This window comes from Camelus dromedarius, chromosome 3 (assembly GCF_036321535.1).
Source record: "Camelus dromedarius isolate mCamDro1 chromosome 3, mCamDro1.pat, whole genome shotgun sequence".
Classification (NCBI taxonomy): Eukaryota; Metazoa; Chordata; class Mammalia; order Artiodactyla; family Camelidae; genus Camelus; species Camelus dromedarius.
This window is the reverse complement of record NC_087438.1, coordinates 51,203,513-51,227,109: the sequence shown is the minus strand read 5'-3', so window position 1 is coordinate 51,227,109 and position 23,597 is coordinate 51,203,513. Positions and strand designations below refer to the sequence as shown.

The 23,597-nt window shown below is 42.9% G+C and overlaps 1 protein-coding gene across 7 annotated transcripts in view; it reads right to left on the bottom strand.

The window, feature by feature from the left end:
• Positions 1 to 23,597, bottom strand: part of PDE8B (phosphodiesterase 8B) — a 283,468-nt gene that overhangs the window by 74,851 nt on the left and 185,020 nt on the right. For all 7 annotated transcript variants that reach the window (XM_064481744.1, XM_064481716.1, XM_064481732.1 and 4 more), the window contains 4 exons: positions 15,853 to 16,043; positions 12,530 to 12,589; positions 10,145 to 10,202; positions 5,543 to 5,631 (listed from right to left, as the gene is read on the bottom strand). In XM_064481744.1, coding sequence (XP_064337814.1) covers positions 5,543 to 5,631; positions 10,145 to 10,202; positions 12,530 to 12,589; positions 15,853 to 16,043 — 398 coding nt within the window. The remainder of the gene's footprint in view (positions 1 to 5,542; positions 5,632 to 10,144; positions 10,203 to 12,529; positions 12,590 to 15,852; positions 16,044 to 23,597) is intronic.

Below are 23,597 nucleotides of genomic sequence, written 5' to 3'. Positions count from 1 at the left end.
AGTCCCCATCAGCTAGGAAAACCGAATTAAGCCTAAATTGGATCTGAGGTATTCTGGCCCTCTGCAACAGACACAGAAACATTTGTTCTCCTTTCTTCTGTAATCCTAGACAAACAAGCCTTTATGGTACTTTGCTTTCGGCCACACCCACCAGCGCGATGAAAGGCAGATACAGAATTCCCCTTGCCCGGTCAATTGTATAGCTCTCCAGGTGGGCACTTTTCTTGGTGACCTAACTTGTATATCTGGAATATTTGAAATCATTTCAATTTCTTGGTTAAACTTTTAACTACCTTCCAAATCTACAGCACCTCCAAATACAGTAAGTTATTTACTCTCTAACCCAGCAAGCACGTGGCTAGTTACTAGAGCTTTGTTATTTGTGCTGGCTGTTTAAAGACTCCCAGCAAAGGCTTTCTTACACATTGCCTCCATTCTCCAAAAAAATGTTAACTGGATTGATGCTTCTTCTTATAAAACTAACTCTTAAAATGTTATTTATTTCTCTATTTCTAAGGCATCTAACTTTGCCATTGTGTTCTGAACTGTTTACTAGGGAGAGGACAGAAAAAACTGGGTGAAATCTGGTTCAGGATTTTGCCAGTTATGGGACCTTGGGCAACGTTCTATCTCTGCTGGCCCTCAGTTTTCTTATCTATAAAACGAAGATAACATATTTTACAGGTTGTTTTAAGACTCAAAACAGATAGTTAATGTGAGGCATTTCTCAAAGTACTAGGGACAATAGAAGAATTTAACACTTGGTACTTATCATTCGTGAGATGTCAGAGTAATATTTCTTTGTTCTCTAAAGCTTTCAAAGGCTGTTGATGAAAAGAAAAGTGCATCATAACCTATCTTTTCTCATGAGTGTACCTGAAATATCAGACAAAGAACTGCTTCCAATGGCAGCCAGGAAACCTGCCCAGGAAGTGAGGGATTTTAGCCCGCTGCGGGTCCCAGCAGTTGCAGAGATGAAGACACGGGTGTGGGAGGGTGAGTGAAATACGGAATCATGACGTAGGTGAGTGGAGGAGAACGCAAACCTAACCCAACTGAGATCCCTCACGGGTACAGGATGTTTTCTTACTTAAACGGATCCAGTCTATCTAATGTGACCCGTATACTGTCCTATTAGCATTGCTGCATTTGTAAACATGATCATTTAAAATCTGAGAATAGAAATAGGACTTTATAATTGTTAAAGTCATCACTAAACTACCTCTCATGAAGAGGCAAGAGCTAGTCTTAGCAGAAGTTTTTTCCAGGCGCCTGGGTCTAGAACCTGACTCAACACCACAGGAAAGTGTTTCCTGTCCTCCAAAAGTATACAATGTGTGGGCTAATTCCTTAGCTTTGGGAGCTGGATAATTAAGCGCTAACACTTTTTATCAAATGATAAATTCCTCTCTGGCCCAAGTATCTTCTTAAAGTACTTGTGTGGCTCAATTAAATATGTAAACAGCTCCTTCAGAGTATGATTGTTCTTGTCAATTCAAGAGGCTACCTTCACACAAGATCTTAGCTCCAAATGCCAGCATTTATCTATTAGATGCTGACTGCAAAGCACACACTATCCAGTGAGTATAATGCACAGTGGGACAAAGCAGATTCTAACAGTCGAGGTGAGAGTATACTGGCAGGACCAGAGACAATCACTACTGGACTATAATGTTGCTATCTAGGCTTTAAATCAATTTGGTTGATGGTTCTATTTAACTAAACCTGCAGCAAAATGAGGTAATTAATTTGAATCATGTTCCTAGAGTTCAGGAATTTAATTGCTTATATTAATGATTAATACTTGTCATATGGAAGAACGTTAGCTTTATTAATTTCCAGTTCTTGGGAGCCATGGAACTCTGCACCTCCAATGTGTTTTTACAGCCTTCAGGTTGAAAAATTGGAAAACTGGAAAAAGCACAAGGGCAATGGAACCTCAGCCTGAAAACCCACGTAGTGCAGGGGATGTAACCATTTCCCCCTTTATCATCTTAAAGGGCCGTAAAGTTCCAAGGGGGAAAAGGCACACATCACAGGGACCCAGGCAGAAAGTCTACAAAGAACACAATGGTAAGATGGGGTGCAGAGCGGTTTCAACTGAAAGCAGGATGCCTGGATTCTACTCCAGCACTGCCACCGACATATGGGATAGCTATGATCATACCAAGTCTTCCTGGCTCTCAGTGTTTCCTCTGTCAATTGTGGCTGGGGTGGCTGGGTTATGAAACCTCCTGTGTCCCCACTAAAGGCACTCTCTAACCTCTACTCAAACAAAATACCACCCGCCCCGGCCCAGACCCACACACAGAGGCTGCCCATAACACGAGTAGGACTGGGCAAAGTGGTGGCATGCAGGGAGAAGATTCTGAACACAGATCAACATCCCTGCAGGGGTGTGGGAGTGGCAGGGAGGGGACCACGGACTTGCCACTGGTCAGCACCATTCCTGGGCATCGATGCAGCAGGGGCTGGTTACTTGAAGCCACACAGCCCGGTTTTGACTCCTGTAACGCACCGGCTGCCCCGCAGAGCCCATGTGAGGATAAAGTGCTCCATAAACATCCGTTGGTAACAAGAGATGTAGTGTCCCATGGAACACAAAGTCTTGCCCATCAGAAACTGATTCTTTCTAAAACTGAAGACTGCTACTGTCTCAAGACTTGGAATAAAACAAACATGATGATTCAGGTGTAATTCCTAGATTACAGGTGTCAGATTGCCTAATGATGAAACGATAGCTCATCAGCTCAAACTCCCAATAAATAGCCAGATCCTGTCTGTATTTTGGTTAACACAGTTCTTTTCATGAAAAAGAAGCATGAGAACATAAGAGATAAATGGTCATCAGTTAGCCTGGATTTCCCTAGAAATTCCCCATTTCATGAATTCTTCTGTTCAGTCAAGGAATTCATCATATGTACTCAGAAATGTGACTTCGTTCTATCTTTAAACATTATTCTTATATAATGGAATTTTTAATTTAGGTATTTTATGTTTGATCACACGTCTTTTTTTCTTGGCTAAGTAAATATGGTTGCCAATACATGAAGACCCGGACAGAAGTGTCTGCCTTCAACATCATCCCTACAGTACAAACTGTCCTTGCAGAATTCTAGTAATGCCACATATTTAGCTGCAGCTGGGGGTGGAATTTGCAGGGGAAAGTATTATATAATTAGACTATAATTATTCTGGCATTGTATAATAAAGAGCCTCATTTTCCCTGTCTGTATCAAGTGACAGTGTTGCCTGCCAGCCTCTGGGGTGCAGGTAGATTCTTCAGACGTCCCTGAATGCCCTAGGGAGCTGGGGAGACCATGGATGGGTCACTCTCCCCGCTATCCACTGAGCCCAGATCTTGAACTCCCAGGGAGAGCCAAACCACACACACACACACGCCCTACTCCTCCATAAAACGGGCAAGAAGTTAAAGGCAGCTGAGGTACAACCAACCAAAAATAATCAAAAGAAACTGACCACGTAGCCATCCTCTGGCTCCTCCTGGAGAGAGAACCTGCCTTCCCTTCCCCTCTGCAGGGGCTGCTCCTGTGCTGGTAGCTCATGACTTGAAAGAGAGGCTCCTCGCCAGCCAAGCTTAAGCTGGCATGGAAGGTGAGAAGATCAGTGTTCTGGGCAAACCCATCTTCCCGGGACCACTGTTGCCAGGGCCAGTCCATTCGCCTGCTTCACACTGATGTGTATTCACAACCTGAGCCTTTTCATGATGACCTTTACAACAGGCCAATGCCCCCAACCAGCTCCAGGCACCGAGGAGTGAGAAGTTATGGGACTTACACAGTGTTAGGTACTTAGAACCCTGCCGAGTTCTGAATCTGATGAGACCTTGAAAAATTTTCAGTGCCCTGGCTCTAAGCAGATTTCATCAACACGATAAGCCAAAGCCCTTTCTTTTAGCTCTCTTGCTGGCTGCTTTATTTCAAATTGCCAGACCTGCCTTTGCCCCACTGACCGTGGACAAGGCGACTTCTGACATCTTACATGTGCCATCACGTTTAACATTGCCTAAGAAAACTAGAGCCGCCATTTAAAATAAAACAAGGGAATTCCCTATCAGAGCAATAAGGTGGCTGCTGTTCATTTTTGTTGTAGATACCACACGATTAAAGAATTAAACCAAAATGAAATCCCTTTTTTCTAATTCTATGTATTGCAAAAACATCTAAAATAAAAGTATAAATTCTTTTTACCCTCAGTAAAAGCAGCTGAAACCCCTAGGAATAAAAACAATTAATGTACAATTAAAAATCAGACATTGCCGTAGTAAAGGCAATGTGGTTTTCTTAAAAAAAAATTCTATGAAGTTCTCTGAAGCTAATAAATCATGGTTACAAAGAAACCAAGGGGATTTAACTTACATTCAAAAATCTTTGGCAATATCCTTTACCAAAGAATTCCAACTGGTTTGAGATTCTTCTTTAATGCTTTCTTGCCTAAGAAAGGGACTGTTTATCCCCACATCTTGTTTCTTAAAGCTCTCTATCCACTAAAAAGTGACCTCCCTAACCAGGATGAACCCCAGAAGAGCCTACCTCTGTGGGTCCGTGCCAATCCATTTTGTTTCCAAGGAACAGAGAATGGCCAAGAAAAATCAAGTTTAAAAGGGGTTTTGTTCTCTTTGAAGGCAAATTAAGTAATCAAGAAGCATAAGCATTGCAATGAGATGTTATCTCACTTATTTCTCACTGAGCCTGAAACCAACGTGACATCTCAGTTGGCCCAAGACCAAAGCCAGGGACCTTCTGGCTTCCTACAGGCTGGAGCCACTTGGGACTGGCCTCCCAGGGGCCATGGACTGGGAAGAGCCTCTTCTTTCCCCTGCTCCCTCTCTGCGCAAAGCAGGCCGGTTGAAGAAATCAGGGCCCTGTCCTGAGAGCATGCTAGAAGGGACCTGAGCAAAACCTGGCATGAGCTAGAACTCTGATATTCCAAGATATCCCAGAAGCAGAGCATCCCACTATCCAGAGTTCCGGTCAGCCACCAGACACTCAGAATCCCATCCCAGCTGTGAGCACCAGAGAGAAGCTTGCTCTGAAAGCACTGGGTACTCATGAAGAGACTTCAAATCAGGGGCCACCAACAGGCCTCCTGAAACTGCTAACATGGATGCATAGCAATGATCATGGTTAGCATAATAAATACATCCATTGGTTTGCTCCTATCCATAACAATCCAAGGAGGAATTTATAAATGTTGAAAGTACTAAGTAGAAAGTGAGCCTCAAAAGGCTATTCTTAATCTCGATGTAATTGTACAGCAGTTAAACAGTACTTCTCCTAGGGTATAATTTTAAAACTGCTGCAAATAGTGGAAAATATTATCAAAAGGAGAAGTGCTTCCCATTAATTTTATTATACCAAAGGGCTCCCAGTTTAGACTCTGCCGTTTACCAGCTACCGTTGCTTGTTTAACAGCTTCAAAATCCCGGGATCCAGCTAAGAACCTGTGAACCTCAGCCTAATGACAGACAAGTTTTTCTACAGAATTGTTAACCTCACATTCATCCTATTTTGCTACATACCTTAACTTGAACTGTGAGCGAACTTCCCCATGTTCTATTTGGATCAGTTCATTATAGCAAGCAATTATGCTGTTATTCTCCATAAATCTCTGGAAGAAAAAAGCAAAGATAATACATAAGACATATACAATTACTTCTTAAATAGTCAAAGAAGCTTAAGAGTTTTTCCCACCTCAGATAACTGTTACATAAGACAACTAGTAGGTAAGATGAAATGAAATAAAACAGTTGTCAAGGTGTCTGAAATGCTTGTTTAAATGTATAAGAAACAACAGAACAATTAATACTGGACACTTTATAACAAAGGTGGGAAAAACTTCATTATGAACACTCACAGGGAAATAAACACACAAGGGCTAGAACACCTCCCCGACTTTGTTTATTACTGAAACTCCTATGCTTTCTGTTGCACTAAGGAAAGTCTTCTAAAACCTGACCGTGGACATGCTCAGTGTGTTCCACGTTATGAGCGATCTCTTTTGAGGGGGGAGGTCTGTCTTTGCTTCCTCTTCATCTAATGTGCTCTTGTCCCTCATACACACACACACACACATCCCTAGCGTGGATAACATCGCCCTGGGGAGCACCTGCGAAGCCCCTGACTTTCCCTGTGCCTCTTGTCCCCACTATCCCGGGGGAAGCTGGGAAGGGCTAAAGACAGAGGGGAAACCTCGAACACACAAAGGAAATACTTTCTATTTACAAAGCAAGCTTAAACATGTCAGGTATGGGCTGAGCTTCTGGATGGGTGGAGATTGTGGGTCAGTCTATAACTGAGCTGAGCGGTGTCAGCTGATGCCTCATAAAGCACAAAAAAGGATCTGTGATAAAATACGTTTTGAAAAGGTTGAGATAAACTGTTAGGTTTCTTTCTTTAAGATGGAAACTTTAAAAGTAGACTTCTGTTGTCTGTATCTAACTATAAAAGCAATAACATTAATTTTAAGGTATACAAAACACAGAAAAATATAAAGAAAAAACCCTCAAAACCACTGATAATGTCATAAGCTAGAGATATTAATTTTGGTTTATTCCCCTTAGGCTTTTATTTTGTCTCTGTGCCTATATATATTTTACATGTACATATTAATATCTATAAAATCATGCTGTATTTTCACTTTCATATCTAAGTAATCATTCTTTATGATTCTTATTTTTATTTAGGTCTAAGAACTTCCATTGCAGTGAGGATCAGTCTTCTGTAGGTGATGGTTTTTCAACACTGCAGCACTTTGCATAACTGGCACTCATTGTCTTACAGACTATTTTATTCCATTGCCTTATCTTTTGGGAATTTTCCAGACTAGTTAACCCGTAAATCCAAAATAGATTGAATGAACCAAAAAAGCAATGGTCTTCAAACTTCAACATGCTAAGAACCACCTGGCATTTGTTTACAAATGCAGATTCCTGGGCCCTGCTTCCAGAAACGTAGGCAGGGGTCTTCAGTACAGGACTCCCCCATACGTTTGGATGCGATGTGGCCAATGCGCACTGCACATTCTCGGGGGCGGGAGGAGGAGCAACAGAGTCTTCCCTGATTTCCCAGACTTGACCACAGAAGCCTTTTTGCCACGGACACCTGTTAAGGGCTTTGGGACACTAGTGTTCCATGGAACAGTCTGGGAAATGTGACTCTGGTGGGCCCGGTACAGAGCTGGGAGTTAAACACCAAACACATGCATCTTGACTTGGTAAGAGAATGAACTATGCAAGTGAGTCATTTTGAGCCTGTCTGCTCTGCAAAAATGGAGAGAGTATCAAACCTCTCACCTGTAGATGAAGATCAAGCAAAGCACCTAGAATGGAGCCAGACAAATAACAAACCTCAGTTCTCCACTCCCTCCTCCGAGGGAAGCCTCTCCAGGGAGGAACTATTTCCAATGGTCAAATCCCCGACATGCTTAGCGCACTGCGTTGCTCACAGTAAGTGCTCTGTAAATACTTGTTGAATGAACTTTAAAGCATCATTACAGGTAGAAAAAGGGGCCCACAAAGACTGACTCCAAACAGCTGCAATTGCCCTTTGCTTAGATGCTCTTCCTAAAAGACTCAGGGTGGACTGAGCACCACACAGCCAGCCACTCATGCATAGCTACAGAGGCTTCAAGGGGAGCTGCTGTGGAATATGTGATGGTACAACGTGTTCCTGGATCCCCACTCAGGGACCCAGAGACTGAAGCGCTGGCCAATTAGCTAGCAACGCAGAGCTGAGTTTCAGCAGATGATTTAATACAATCAAAACAACTCAGAGATGGGAAACGACTTTACGGAAGGCAAGGAGAATAGCTGGCATATTTGGAAGAGTTCTTGGGTAGAAAGTTGCCAGAGACAAAATTTTGCCCAAAAAAGGAGACCAGCCACCTGGAGAGCAGCCTCAGCTGACTCTGTGCCCCAGTAACTCAGGACCGGAAGGAAGCCTGGTAGGTTCAGTGTGCTTCTCTCCGCAAGAGCCCCAACTCCTTGGGGCACTCTGACCTAGCTGGCAAAAGGCCTCGATCAGACCCAGCACTAAAAAACACCCAGTGGTCTCTGACAGGTACTGTTTTTCATGCTTCCACAAAGGGCCTGATTCACTGTGGATGACTGCAGAAAGCAGCACCCTATCTGGACAGGTGGAAATGAAACCTTCTAGAGCAGCAAAGAAAGGTTACAAAATGAATTTAAAGGAGATAAGGAACCTTCCGTAATAAATTTACTTAACATCGTTTGCACTCCAAGGGCGCATGTGTTTCTCTGAAGGTTTTCTATGAGTAGACCTGCAATCTCAGCCCCTCAGATTAGATGCTACCACTCCAAACACCACCAGCCTCCATAGGGTTGGCTGGAGGTAGAATCACTCAACTAAATGTTGAATTCCAAAAGGATTCTGGACAGCACCTACAGCGATGGGGGCTCATTGCAAGAACCTACAGTGAGTCACACCTTCTCCAAGATAATGGGAAACCCTCCATGCTTACATTCCAAGAGGTCCTGCCTCAGACGTGGAGGACAGTGCTGGGCTGGGATGCGTGGGGGCTCAATGTTACACAGAAGATCTATGAAAACTGAATAATCAAGTCATTTCTCAGAAAATGAATAAGTAAAGAGGTCCCAGCCACAAGGCTTCAGGGACGATTTTTCTTTTGCAACTGTCCATTCCAAAACTCAGAAGCACTGCCTTATGCATTCTCATAAGCACACAAGAACGGCATCCAGAACCAAACGCCAGCCTCTGAGAGATGTGATGGGACAAGAGGAAAGTGTTAGGACAGTGAGCGACATTGCTGACTGGAAACTTTCATTTCTATCACCATGGACCATGGCGCTACCTGGAATGTTTTATAGAACACCACTTCCACACTACAGCACACAAAAAAAACTGCATCGTATAGGCAATTTCCACTTCTCTGTGGTCAACAACAAAGGGGATTTTTTTTTTGAACCCAGTAGCAAAACACCATTGCTTAAAGCACCCAAAGGAGTTTGTATAATTCTCAAGGCACTGGCAGTCTGCTATTTTTGAAGGAAAAGGAGGCAATCACACCATCTATTTGAGACTTGGATTATTCTTATCAAAAGACCTTAAGATACCAGGCAAACCTAGTTATTTAGTTCGTTGGTAAGTCTCAGAGTAATCAATCTTAATCTTCTAGTTAAGTATCAGTGTTATTCATGTAGCTGTCAATGAATTTTTCTCTGCTAATGTTTTTGGTTTAAACCAGGAGTTCACAAGATACTACAAGTTACTTTCTTGAGTTTAAATTATCAGCAAAAGTTGCATAAGTTAACAGTGGATCTCCACTCTCTTTTTCCCCCCAAAGGATAATCTTTTTTTTTTTTTTAAAGTAGGAGACATTTTTTAAAATAAAAAAAAAATACAAGCATATAAAGTGAGGTCCTCCATGATTTCTCTGTAAGGATTTGTTTTCTTTTAATGTTATGAAATATATTTCCTTAAACAATATGCTTTGATTATCTTTTTCCAATCACCTTTCTCTCTCTCAAACTGACTCCATCATGTTCTTTTCGGTTTCATGCACAAAGCCTCGCCTCCAACCAAACCTTCAGATTGTCCATGAGATATTGGGTAGGCCTACTTATTTAGTGTAAGTTTCCTTGGAGTAATCAGTCTTCAAGTTGAATTTCAGGGCTAGTCATGTAGTTATCACTGAGAATTTTTCTCTGCTGATATTTATGGTCTCAAAGAGGAGTTCATGGGATGCTGCTGCTGTCATGGGCCTATCCCAGGTGATAAGCTCTGGCTGAGCCTAATGAACACGGAGCCCTGGGTGCTGATTTGGTGGACTAACTATATATAAATCACACGCACACACACACTAACTGAATGGACCGATTTAAATGAGATTACTTTGGGACTACAGAATTTTGACCTGATATAATAAATTTTTATGCCATTACATATCTGTAGCTAAGATATATGAAGTTATTAGAGAAAAGGAAAAACCTTGACTAGAGGGGAGCCATTACCATCCCAGGAGAACAGTTACTTCCTTTCCCTCACAGTCCTGGAGCTTCACGCCTGGAACAGTTATGCTCGGCTGCTTGTTAAGGTTAGGTGTCTGTACCTGGGCGGGGGGCGCTAGTTCATCTTCTACGTACCCTGTTGAAGCCTGCGTGCAGAAGAGGGAGGACTGAGGCCTCTTCACAGTCGCCTGATCTGCAGCAAAGCAGAAAATGGGATCACTTAGCAAATGCAAACCAGGACCCTCATGCTGAAACATGGACAGAGTGATGAGGCGAGCAGGGCGTCGGCTCTGAGAGTGACTTCTTGACCACACATGCCCACGGAGCGTGGCACCCTTCAGTGACCGAGACTCCCACACCCGCCTTCAGATGCAAATAAAACACCAACAGTAGAGGGAACTTGAGCAGTGTGCATGAGGGAAAGCACCACCACATACACCTGAGAGCCCTCCCCAACTCTGGGCTCCGGGGCAGCTGGAGCGAAAGTCCCACAAAGGGGCAGGAGGCGCAGTGCTCATCCCAGAGACCACTGTCCTCCCTGATGTCCGAAAACCTTCTGGAAGCACAACTCCCACTCCAAGACCTAGGTGGGCCCATCTCTCAGTGTGAGGAAGGCAAGTGGCCACCACAGGCTGCAGCGCCCCAGGGCCAATGGGGAAGAAGTGGCATCACGAAAGCCAAGTTAGAGGGGAGAAGAGGAAGCAAGAATTGATTATTGTCACTCATGTCACGGGAAGGTTTCCTACATGGAGCCTACAGTTTGGTCTCAGGAATTCAGTTTGAGTAGAGGGTGGAGGTCGGCTTTTCCTGAAGTCACGCTGTAGCCACAGTTCCACCTTTATGAGAAACGGTGTCCCCGAGTCAGCCAGCAAGTAACATGGAGAGGGGACCTTAGAAAATAGGGTAGAAAAATGGGATAGTGAAGGTTGGGTGGAGAAGTAGGCAGACAACAGGAAGAGAAACCCCAGGGCTTATCTGTGGCATTCCTTGTAGCCCATTCCTGCCCGACAGGGAGGAGCCGGCTCCCCTACCCCCTTTCCTCCTCAGGAACTCATGATTCCACCTTCTCTGAATGAGAAATCAGGAGAGGCACAAAAAGGGCTGCAAAGGTATTAATAATGTTCTGTGTCATCAGCTGTGTGGCACAAGCTCAGCATTCATTTTATTATCAACTCCCTCATATATGAGATATTTTAAAAATAGGAAAAAAAGTGAAAAATAGTAACAAGACATAGTAAAGCATTACTTGTCAAGGACACGTACACATACACATTTTTGCTGCATGAGCTGGAAAACAGGAAAGTTCTATTCCTGGGCCCATGGAATCAGCCAGGCTTGCGGAAATGCTCTGTGGCCTGGCACCCACTGGTATCCATGTCAAGACTCTTGGACCCTATGAAGATCTCATAATCCCCAGAAGATAAATCCAAGCTGAAGCAGGCTAGTCCCCCATCTCAGTTCCCCTCATTCTTTCCCCTTGAGATCCCGTCTCCTATCAGGAGGGTGAGGTGGTAAGGAAGCACTGGGGCAGTTTCCTCACTTTCCTTGGCTCACAGCCCGTGGCAGGTATCAAAATGAAGAGACTCAGCTCCTAACAAGAGACTGAAGGAACAGCAGGGGAGGAGAAGTCCTTGGTTAGGGCAAGACTTTGAAGCCAGGATTTCCCACTGTCCCAGCACGGCTTTGGAGTGGATGTTTCAAATCTCTCCTGGGCTGGGCCTGCTTGAGGGAGACAGTCTCTGAAATGCTGGCCTGTCAGCTCCTTCATTGCGGAATCTGGGCCCATCACCACAAGGGGCCAGGTCCAGTCGGCACTAGGCCCTAATTAAGGTCTTATTCTCTCTGAAGCTAATGATGGCCATTAAGTGACTAGGACATATTTTGATACTTGCAAAGACTCCAACCATTGTAGCTGTCCAATCAATTTTTTTCCTTCCAGGTCTTTTGTTCTAAGTGCTGGCCATTTCAGACAATAAACACAGCAAGCAGTTCCTCATTCCAGTCTCGTACCTACAGCTAAATCCCTCTTTCTTCATTCCAACACTGGCCTGCATCCAGCTGCCCTGCCTCTAACCACGTAACAGTCCCAATGTAAACTGCACAATCCTTTTCTTGCAGTGGCCTTGGCACCTCTGCTCTCGTGCTACAATTTGCTTCTTCTTAAGGGAAAAAAACAAGCATTCTCCCATCTCTTTTCTTCAAAAGAAAAACATAAGCTGGAGCCGTGTTCTCTCCTGATCTCCTCCTCCCCAGATTTTCTGCTCATTTCTAGCATATGATGAGTGATCATTTTTTTCCTGAGGTGTATGAGTATGAGCTAACAGCGATTAGGTATGATAGAGAGAAAAATGCAGATGTTTCTAGAAACTTGCAAAACAAAGAAACCCCCCAAAGTAAGATCTAAAGTTGCTGAAGCCAAAGACAGCGCCCTTGCCCTGCTAGCTCAAAGACTGGATTACACCAGACAAATGTTTCAAAATGAACAGTACTGCTTCCAGCTGGGGCGGGAGGGGAGCTTACGCTTGTGAAACCACTGCGAGGATCACCGTGTGCTCGGAGGGATTTGTGGCCCGGATCGACCTGCAATGACAAAGCGCCAAGTCAAACCAGGTGACCAGGCCTTGTTATGTTAACTGAATACAGAACCACCTCCTAGTGACAGTGGCACAAAATCCAATGCCCCTCTACAGGAAAAGTCTGAAAACACATGGAATACAACAAAGAAAGATGCCTGTGTGGATTAGGACAATCTCTTTGTGTTTTACTGAAAAAAAAAAAAAAAATTTTTTTTTTAAACTCCCAGGCAATTCTCCAATAGGTAAGAGCTGCCAATTTTCCACTTCAAAAACTGGCAAATTCCACTTAAATTCCATGTTTTCTGATTGAAATTCCACTCTGCAAGAAAATTGGCAGTCCTACAAGTCTCTGGTTATCAGTTTGTACTTGGGGACCTAATTGGGTTGGATCCTTTTTCCTTTTAAAATAGTACATAGTTGAGAAAGATGACCTTTTAATAAGGATTGCTAGCAGCTGGATATACAAGGGCAGGTTAAAGTGTTAAGAACCGTATAAAGAGCCACCCACATTTTTCGGCTGTACTGTTACTTGTGCTTCAATGCTTTAAACAACTAGGTCACCAACTCGGGCAGAGAAATGTTGTAACATATAACTGTCACTATAATGATATCTGTTGTACTGTGACAACCTGTCTACAATTTGTTTATTCCCTAGGAACTTAACAGGATTAAAATACCCAAGGATATAGATTTCTGAGGTCCATGAGTCTTCTTAGAAAATGTGCTATTCTGCAACTCAGATTCTGGATTATTCTGAACAGGGTCATGATCTGGATGAACTTTTAGTAAAGGGCCACATACCTGACTCTTAGCACAAACAAGCATGCTTGTTTTGATCTGTCTCCTTGGGCTAGCCTTTCCTTCTTTCAAGATCCCCCAGAAGGGAACCATCACCTTCCAAAACAGAAGGCTCAAGGCTGCTCCTGAGTAATTCGTGAAACAACCTGTATTTGTTTTTCTTTCTAGCTACTGGCATTCCTGCTCCTCTCCCCTTCAATGTGTTTGCACCACTGCTCCCTGAGGACAGCCAGCTCACAGTGCTTCACCTCTCTGACTCCAAATTTTCCTCACCTTTCTCCAAAAACTTACCTTTTCCATGTCCTATTCCTTGAGACCTCACTCTATGTGAATAGAAGGTTCAAGAAAATGACCAGCTGTCATCTTCCTGCAGAGTGAAGTTTCCTTTTTTGCATACATGGTGTTTGAATAAGCTCCTTTGGAGAGAATGCCTTAACTCACTATAGGGAAGCAGGAGTTAGGTCAGGCCCCTCCAACTCCAGCACAGACTACTTCCCAGTTAGCCGTCGCACAAAACAGGTCCCTGAACAGTACCATGAAGCTACACTTATTTCCTACCTGGGAGCTACTGAATTCTCAGCAGAAATACCGGTAGCACCAAATGAGAAAAATGTACAGCATTTCAGAGGTGCGCTCTCACCTGCAGGGAACACTAAGCTCTTCCCACCTTCTTCCAGCCTCTTCTGCCCCAACAAGGTGTCCTGGGTACACTGCTGGGCTGCATCCTGAGGGGTGGGACTTAGGCAAGAGGCCCAGACACATTATGAATGTAACTGGGCAGGAGTTCATACTCGCTCAGCTTCTTTTGAGAATGGCTTCTGTGTTTTGGGTCCCTTCCTGCTGTTCACCTCTCCTCTCTCATTCCTCCAAAGAGCTGGTGTGGCCAGAGGGACCAGGACCCCTTCCTGCTTGAGAGGATTAAGGGGGACTGGGGACAAGCAAGCCAGAGGTCCAAGGAAGCATGCTAAGCTAAGGTCTAGTCTAGCTCCAAAGCCAGGGATCTCGGGCCAGAGACAATAAAGAATGCACATCTGCTGGGGATGGGTCCCCACTCATCTTAGGGAACACATGTGGGCAGGCCAGCACCAGCAATCCTCAACATGATGGGTAACGGTTGGTAAATAAATCAGCAGACACGTAACCCAGCTTCTGAACTGCACAGATGCCTCATTGTTTTCCTGTGCAGCTGAGACAGAAGTTCCTTTATCATGAAACAAAACTACATTTCTTTATATTCAAGGTAGACTACAAAGCTTATCTACTAAAATTGGACCTTTGCCTGAATTAAAAGAATTCTTCCTATCAACTTCTTTTTACATCTGAGGCCTATCTTAAGTCATTCTATATATGCACAAAGAATTGTGGCATTTCTGCCAGAAAATCAATAAGAAGTGGAGACAAAGAAAAAGCAGACATACTTAATTATAGGGGACCCAATTCTAGCCTGAAAATCATTTTATATATATATTTCTTACTACTAAAAATATAATCCAAATATTTTAAGATACATATTATTTATTAATATATATAATAATTAATTAGGCAAATGTTTCTATGCAGGAAGGCAAGATTATTTGAGACTAGTAAGACATTTTTAAGATAGGTTCCTTAAGAAAATTTCTTCTTTGGGAAACTGAAAATGGTCGAAGACTAGCAGGGCAATGTCTTTAACAAGAAACTTCTTTTAGTCCACTCATTTCTTTCCAGGGTACCAGAGGTTCTAAGAAGCCAGTTCCTTACCTTTCATTTCACTTATTAATATTCAAGACAATTCCAGCTCCATACATAATTGGACACTGCCCTGCTCTAGCATTTAATTAGTGACCTCTTCCCGTCCAGCTTCAAAGCATTCCACTTTTGCTAAACGGATCAGTTCATCCAGAGCTCACTCTGATGACTGCATTTCTGTAGGAACAGGCAAGCATTTCCTCCCCAGAGTGCAAGCATTTCGGTAAACAAGCAGAGGGTGGAGGTGGGGGTTGGATCCCTGGAAGATTTTCTGCTGGTGCAAAGTGGCTGCCTTCCCTCCACAACTGCTGCAGAATCCACCCCTCTGTGTCAGGCATAGAAAAATGTCTATTTCACACATTGCTGATGTTCATTTTGGGATAGAATAATTAAGATTAAAATATCTGGTTTAAATCCAAACCATATCTGTGTAATAAGAACTGTGTGAATTTCAAAGTTATTTTTGTGTGAAATATGAGCAATACTCAAGGGGAAAAAAATACCCTGAAGTTTTCAGTGGAGCCCAGCTCGCACCTCTAAATTCATCGGAACTCAAATGCGGAAACATAAAAAAGGCCGTATGAGGAGCTACAGTTTTCCTCACAGAAATCCATATCTATTGCTTAGAAACATCAATACATATTTTTAAATATTTGAGATGGAACAAAAGACGTCTCTAAATGAATTTCATTTTAAGCTGGTAAGTGAACATTTACCAACATATTAAGATAACTAAGGTACCTGCACACTGCTTCCGCATCGAAGTTTTGAGTTTGTCTGTGATCGATGACAATAATTTCATGATGTTTATCTAGAAAGCATTCCAGGGCTGACTCTGGAGTCCGAGCAATATTGCACCTGTAGCCGGCTCTGTCACAGGCCCACCAGAACCCATCACTCTGACTGTCTTCCTTTGCAAAGATCAGCAAAACCTGGGATACACATACGAAAAAAGAGGATCTTAACAGAAGTTAAGAGACCATTAAAAACAGGCCAACAAGATACTGATTTAAAGTGCAGCCTCTGGAGAGAAGCTCCCTGCATTCAAATCCCAGCTGGTCCACTGATTCAAGGGTGTCTTTGAAAAGATAGTTCATCTCTTCAGCCTACAGCTTCTCGACCATCACACGTGGTAAGAACTGTGCCACAGAAGCGACCTCTGAGGCCTGAGTGAGCACAGAATAGGTGCTCCATCACTCTGCTGCTGGCTGTTGTCCATCTGTAATTTCCTTTTGGCTTTGTTTTTAAATAGACTGAGCAGTGAAATGATAACCGGCCGATCAACACAGGTTTGACTGCGGTGCACATATTCATTTATTTGGTTCCAGAGCAGCTGGTGTTGGCCTCGAAGTACCTGGAGGCCACCTCTCTGAAATAGCACTTAAATCTCTACCCAGCCACAGAAAGGATGGGAACGCAAAACAACCTCAGAGACTAATTCTAACACTAAACACTTCCCCGATCTGGTAAGTGATGATGAAATGTGAAGCAACTGGAGCTAAGGTGAGGAAACTTGCCTCTTTTTTGCTTCATTGAAAAGTGTAGCCCTGCTCCCTTGAAAGAAGGGAGCATACTTCCCACCACGGTGTCCTCATCAATCCCTGGCGGCCAGAAATCCAGAGACAGCCACACCCGCACTTCAACTTGTTCATTTATTTGTTTATGGTCCATCTTCCCCACTAGAACTGAGCTCCAGGACAGCGGGGACCTGTCTGTCTTGCTCCTGCTGTGACCCCGTGCCCAGCCCCGGGCAGCACTTAACTGCCTGCTCAGTAAGTATTCAGCGAGTGAAAGGTAACTACGTATAGGCTTTCTGCAAAATGCAAAGGGTTTTTCTGTCAATTGGAGTGAGACTACCTCACAGCAATACGTCCAATAAGAATAACATACAATAATCTCAAGATATTGATAAGGCGTTTAATATTCTTCACCATCTACTTCTGGTTTAAACAATTAGGAACACAAATGTGGTTTCTGTTCCTCTAGGCCCGTAGCTAATATCACTCTTCATGAAATTCTGAATGTTTCATTTAAAACCAGAGACAAGACGAACTGTCCAATCATTACCACTACATTTAAAAAATGCTTTACTAATTGAAAATTGACAATATATAGAAAAACAGAAACAAGAGTATAATGAACCTCATGTACCTATCACCCAGCTTCAGCAATAACCAAGTCCTAGCCAGTCTGATTTCAGTTCTTCCCTACCCACTTTCCCAACTCGTACTAGCTTGCAGTCAATCCCACATATCATTTTATTCATATGCATCTGTTAAAGATTCTTTCCTAAAACAAAAAACAAAACAAAAAAACCACAACACAATTTCATACCTAAACCTCTCCAAAAATTCCTTATCATTTCACATCTGAATGTATCATAAATGTCATTTGTTTTACACTGCTTGAATCATTTCCTGTTTTCTCAAATGTCATGTTTCCAGAAGAGAAATAATATTTTCCAGCATGATTTTGACATTTTCTTCTTAACACATGTCTTGAAATCATGTACCAGTAACACATGAGGCAGCCATGCTTATTAAGGGCTCACTCTGGGCAGAGGCCACTCCTCAGTCCAGACTGTCCCCAGAAACCTCAGCCACAGAGCTATTTCCAGGAAGAAATGGGAGGTGGCTCTTTCAAGAGAAGTGGAGGGCTCAGGGGGAGCTCTTGATAGTGAAAAGAAAGCCTTCAAATGAACTGTTAACAATAGAGCTACAATGAAAAAATTAGGCAGAATGAACTGGTTTGTATGAAAAGTCACTAGCCCTTTACTTGATGTGGCTATGGTTTTGCATGAGAAGCTCAATATGCAGAGCCTAAAAGTCAGAAAAGGGGACAGAACTTCTTGTCTCATCTGCCTGGCTGAATTATGGCCTGCCGAACAAGAATCTCAATACTCTGTATTTCCTGTATGCCTCAGTATTTGACTAACGCAGTAAGAACCTAACTGTATTCCTATATTGGACATCGCTACGGATATTAACCTCATATGTCTTACGTGCTTTTAAAAGACTAGAATGTTCCACTTTTGGAAAATAATATCATTATTCAAATATTTCCTGAGCAGCTACTACGTTCCAGATACTGTTTTTAATTGCTTAGAGCAGCCTGATGAACAAAATAAAGACCTCTTGCATTAGGAGTGGAGGGACAAACAATAGGCATAATAAATATGCAAACGATGTGGGATGTTAAAAGCGGTAAGTGCTGGGAAAAACAGCAGGGCAGGGTGAGGGGGTCTGCAGTGGGTGTGGGGAGCAGCATTAAGTAGGGTGAGACGGGTAAGCCTCACTGAGAAAGTGACATGCAAAATACAAGGAAGGAAACAAAAGTCAAGTTGGTAACTGAAGAAAAAGCAGTCTACCAAGAGGGAACAGATCCACTGGCCCCTACAATGGGACGCATGCCTGATGTTTGCAAGGAACTGCAAGGAAGTCAGTGTGACAGAGGCGATGGGGAGCGGGCGGGAGAGGAAGTCGAGGTCACTGCAGAGGGCTAGACTGTCCTGAGGCCTTGCAGGCCATTTTAGGAACGTACAGTGGCTTTCACATGGAAACTTACAAACGAATTGACAGCGGCCACTCATAGCAATCATTCCTTGTTCATTTCTGCATTTCTGATGCATTGACGTCTAAAGCCTTGCTGACCCCTGAGGGCTAGCCAACTCTCTAGTTCCTAGAGATGGCAAACAACTTGTCCAGGATTGCACTTTTCACGTGCAAACCAATCCAGAGCCCCTACCCCTACCACCTCTATCACCACCTAACCCTCTGGACCACTATCCACTTGCCCTAATCACTCTCAGGCCAGGTACCAGACAACTGGGGACAACCCTTCTGCCCAACACTCCTCTGGAATGATTCAAACTAGCCAAACCTGTTTACTTTGCCTCAACCCTTCGCACAGAAACCACAATAAAGGCTCTTGCCCACATCTTCGCCTTAAACTCCCTGCCTCTGATCAAAGGGAGCTTCCCACAGTGGTCCTGCACTGCCTGCCTCCTCCTCTTGGGAACTGGGAGTAACTGACCTTCAGTGACAGTCTCTCCTAGCCTGTTGGCCTCACCCCACCTGAACAAGAATAACATCTACATTTTAAAACAAGAATATTTATATTATCAAAACATTCACTAGAGAATTTCTTCGGGTAGTGCTCAAAATTCTTTCCATTTATAAAAAATTAATTCAGAAAGAATACTTTTCAATAATTCAGCTCCTAAGCAAACTGAAAATCTATGGGAATAAAAAATACATAATTTTAGAGTAAAGTACTGTAGTAATCACCTTTTTTTTTTTTTTTTTTTGATGACTGCCTATCTCTGGAAAACTGTACTTCCTCTAGGAAAGCAGCTCACCCAAGGAACCAAAGCTGTACTCTCTGTCCCTACCTCCTAGGCCACAGCTGGGCTAGGAATATTGTTTCTGGGAATCTGAAGTTTGAACAGAGAGACACAGAGGCTGGGGATTAGGACCCACGGCTCATTTATAGTAGAAATACTGAAGGAAGAACCTTAAATTCTTCTCTAAATGCTCAGAGATAGCTCATTGCCACCCTTCCTAAGCCATAGATTTCCAATTCTCCCTTGGATTCTGCAAGAAAAAAAATACACTATCTTTCTAATATATTTCTTACTCATTTACTATTTTGTATAAGGCAGTGTTACTGGCAACCAAAGAATATAACCCAAAGAAACTTTACGTGATAAGAGTCTCTCTTCAGATATATCATTCTATGTATCAATATCTAGTTTCTTTGTCAGACATGGCCATTTGTAAATATTTATTGACCATTCACTGAGGTAAATCCCATAAAATGATTTTGCAAAATATATTTTTAAAAATCATTAATAAAAGCATACAACTAAATTTAATTTATAAAGAGTTAAAATAAACTCTTACTTGCTCTAAATAATATGTGGAACATTCTTTCAAAAAATACTTTGGATGACCCATCACACAGCTTGTTAAGAACTCAGAGTAAAAAGCTAACAGAGACAACCATGGTCCAGCTCTGCCCCAGAACCCAAGCAGGGGAGAGACTCAGGTAAACAGGTACCAAGAAACACACTGATAAGTCGCGACCAAAGACAGAGCACGGACATGGCACCTAGGAAAGAAGCTAGGCACAGGAGAACGGGCAGCAGGAAGTGGTCTGGTTTATCACCCACACTGTACTGCTGTAAACACAGCAAAAGAGAAAACAGATAAAGAGCAGCTCTGGGACAAAGCCTGGGACAATGAGGAAACGTCTTCTGGAGCAGATCTTGGCCACTATAGGACCCGCTCAGGATCAGAACACAAATATAGGAAGTTTTCACTTCGCACAGTAGTGACAGACCATATAAATGACCATGCAAAGCAATCTTAATGAATGATGGCAAAATGATTGTTCCATGATGTTTAGAGATTTTGTCAAAACATAAACTTTCTTATTGTTGGTTATAAATTGATAGGGAAATGGGAAAAAAAGTAAACATTTATTCAGTGCACTGTAATTTAAAATATTAGAAACAGAATTTAGAAACTTTTAAACTCACTGAGTAGTTTGAACAGTGCTTGCCTTCTTCTAGTAGGATAAATTATAATACAGAGCGAGCCTCTTTTCTATGCCTTGGCCAATTATAAACTCCTAAGTTTGCATTAGCTTCCAATATTTTATCCTCTGTACTTTCAATGTCATGAAATACCTCCCAAGTTCCTTTACTCAATGTGCATTTTTTTTCCCACTGGCATCATGTCCTCTGTGACATTTCATCCTTTTTGTGACAACCACTTTCTTCAATGATTTCAATAAGCTTGCAACTAACTTCCTGTGGCTCCCTATGCAGAATCTCTCACAGGCAGCAGTGTCCACATTCCCACAGTCAGCTATTTCTCCCCTCACTCCATCTACATTGCCATTTCACTTCCAGCATGATTGCTTCCCACTTCTTTCTACACTCTCATCTTTTGGGGCTAACTCCCTCTTTCAATGATCAGCTTTTGGGTAAGGCCACGTGAGTTATCACGGAGCGAGAAGGTGGTAACACAACTGTACACTTTGCTGTCTGTGCTTGACCTGACAGGCAGACACTTTCAAAAGAGTGATGTGATTGGTCACTGTTCAGGCTGCACATTTGTCTCTGACTATGCGGCACATGTTACTTATGTAATGCCTTGCGGACTGAAGAACTGGCAGCAAAATCTGTGCTTCAGGCAATTATTCACAGTTAACACACCAGCATGACTGCAGTCTTTGGGTCTGGTACTATTTAACCCTAAAATTGGTGTACGATGGAACTGTGCAAAGTGAGGGCTACCAGTACAGCTCTCCCAAAGTAGCTATGAAGACCTCAAACCGCCATGCAGGGCCTCCCTCTATTTCTACCTACATCTTCTCAGAACCACAAAGTTTAACTCATCTTTCACCCCAAGCCAGTATGATGAATTAAGGGCTGATCCTGGGCAGGGCTCAGAATGACATACAGGTGTCTGGCCTAAGAGGCTGGAGAGGGGTAGCACCCAGACGGGAGGTGATTTGGGGAGGGAGGAGGCCCAGGGGCAGGAAAAGGGACCATGACTCTGAGGAGTCCTCAGAGCAGGAAGGGACTCGGGGGTGATCCATCACCTCGACTCAACAGGTGAGGGGTCGGAAGTACGATTTCCCCCAGCAAAGCGGCGGCAGAGCTGGACCCACAGTTCCCAGCCCCTCCTTCAGTGATCTTTCCTCTTGCTTTGCTAGAAATCACCATAACCATTTCTTTGACAAGGTTCATCAAGGAAGTACCGAAAATTATCTTTTTGAGGATAGCAATAAGCTGTTTTTGCTAGCCAAGCGAGAAGAAAACTATATCCCTGGTGAAGGCTAATTATGACAAAGATGGAAAAAAACCTAACTTTTCCTGAACTTGAAGAAAACAGTACAAGTGTTCATTATTATTAGTCTTCTTTCTAAAAAAGGTATGTCTGTGTCTCCAAATGGATTACCGATTCCTACTATTAAATATCTAATTTTCAGAATACTTGGTTTGGCTTTAAGCAAAAGCCAGGTAATGAGGAACTTCTAGAGTTGACCACATATACAGATCATCTAAGTTGTATCCACATAATACTAAACAATTGGCCAATGTGATCATAGGAGGTATCAATTCAGTTGGGGGAAAAACGGTTTGGGAGCTTAAATGTCCCTAAGAAAGTGATGCTAACACATCTCGTTGGGGATCTGATGTTAACTAAATTGTGAAATTTGTGCAAATTGGAACTATGCGAACTGAGGGCTCTGTCAAGCAGATATAGATTTTTTTTTAAAGTGAAGTACAGTTGACTTACAGCATTATGTTAGTTTTAGGTGTACAGCAAAATGACTCAGTTCTACACATATACATATACATGACAGTTCTACATATATACAGATACGGTTATATATATACACAGTGAAGCTATATATATATATATATATATATATAAAATATATATATACACACACACACACATATTCTTTTTCAGATTCTTTTCCATTATAGGTTATAACTAGATATTGAATATAGTTCCCTGTGCTATAGAATAGACCCTTGCTGTTCATCTATTTTATATATAGTAGTGTGTATTAAGCAGCTATAGTGTGATGAGAATTTAGGGCCAGCCATGATACTGAAAGGACTTTAAATATACTCTCTCACTTAACAACCCTTCCACAACTCTTTGGAGGTGGGCATCAGCCCCATTTACAGACATGGAAACTGAGGCATGGAATGGTTAAGAGACTTGCCCAGTGCCACACAACTAACAAGATTTGAACTGAGGTTGGCCCAATCCCAGAGACTGTGTAATCATTAAGTAACACACTCTATTTTCACCCCCTAAAATATTGGGCCAAAATCCCTAACAACTCTGGGGTTTTATGAAACTTGCTGGGTAGAGGACACAACTTGGTACCAGTAGTAAGGACGTGCTGACCACATCAAGTTACTGAGTGTGAACATCTCCATCACTCCATCATTTCAGTTAATATGTGAAGAACAGCTTGAGGCCAAAGGATCTCCAATCCCTAAACACAACTGAAGAATAAATTTTAAAGGAAAGGAGGAAAAATCTTAGGCCATAGCTGTGAGGATCTGTTTCCAAGGCCAACCGGAAAGCTCAGTGTGCAGGGAGTGGGGGCCACACTCTAAGCAGAAACGTCAACTCTACGCACAGGGAAGTCAACGTGCTCTAGGCACGGATGAAGAAAAGGCTGTTTGACTTTCAGATGGTATCGTGTTGATATAAATCAGCCTCATAATATTTCTCCTACTTTTAATTTTTTTTCTTTTTTGCCAAGAATGGAAAATATGACTTGCTGTGAGTCACAGCTACTCACCCAGCAGAGCTGTGCTCTGTAATACCACGAGACACTGCCACCCGCTCCACTGCTAACAGCGCTCCTGCCAGCCCACGTCACACATCCCCGGTCCCGAGGTGGGAGCAAATTTCCCCCGGTGAACTCAGAAACGCACCCTCAAAAGT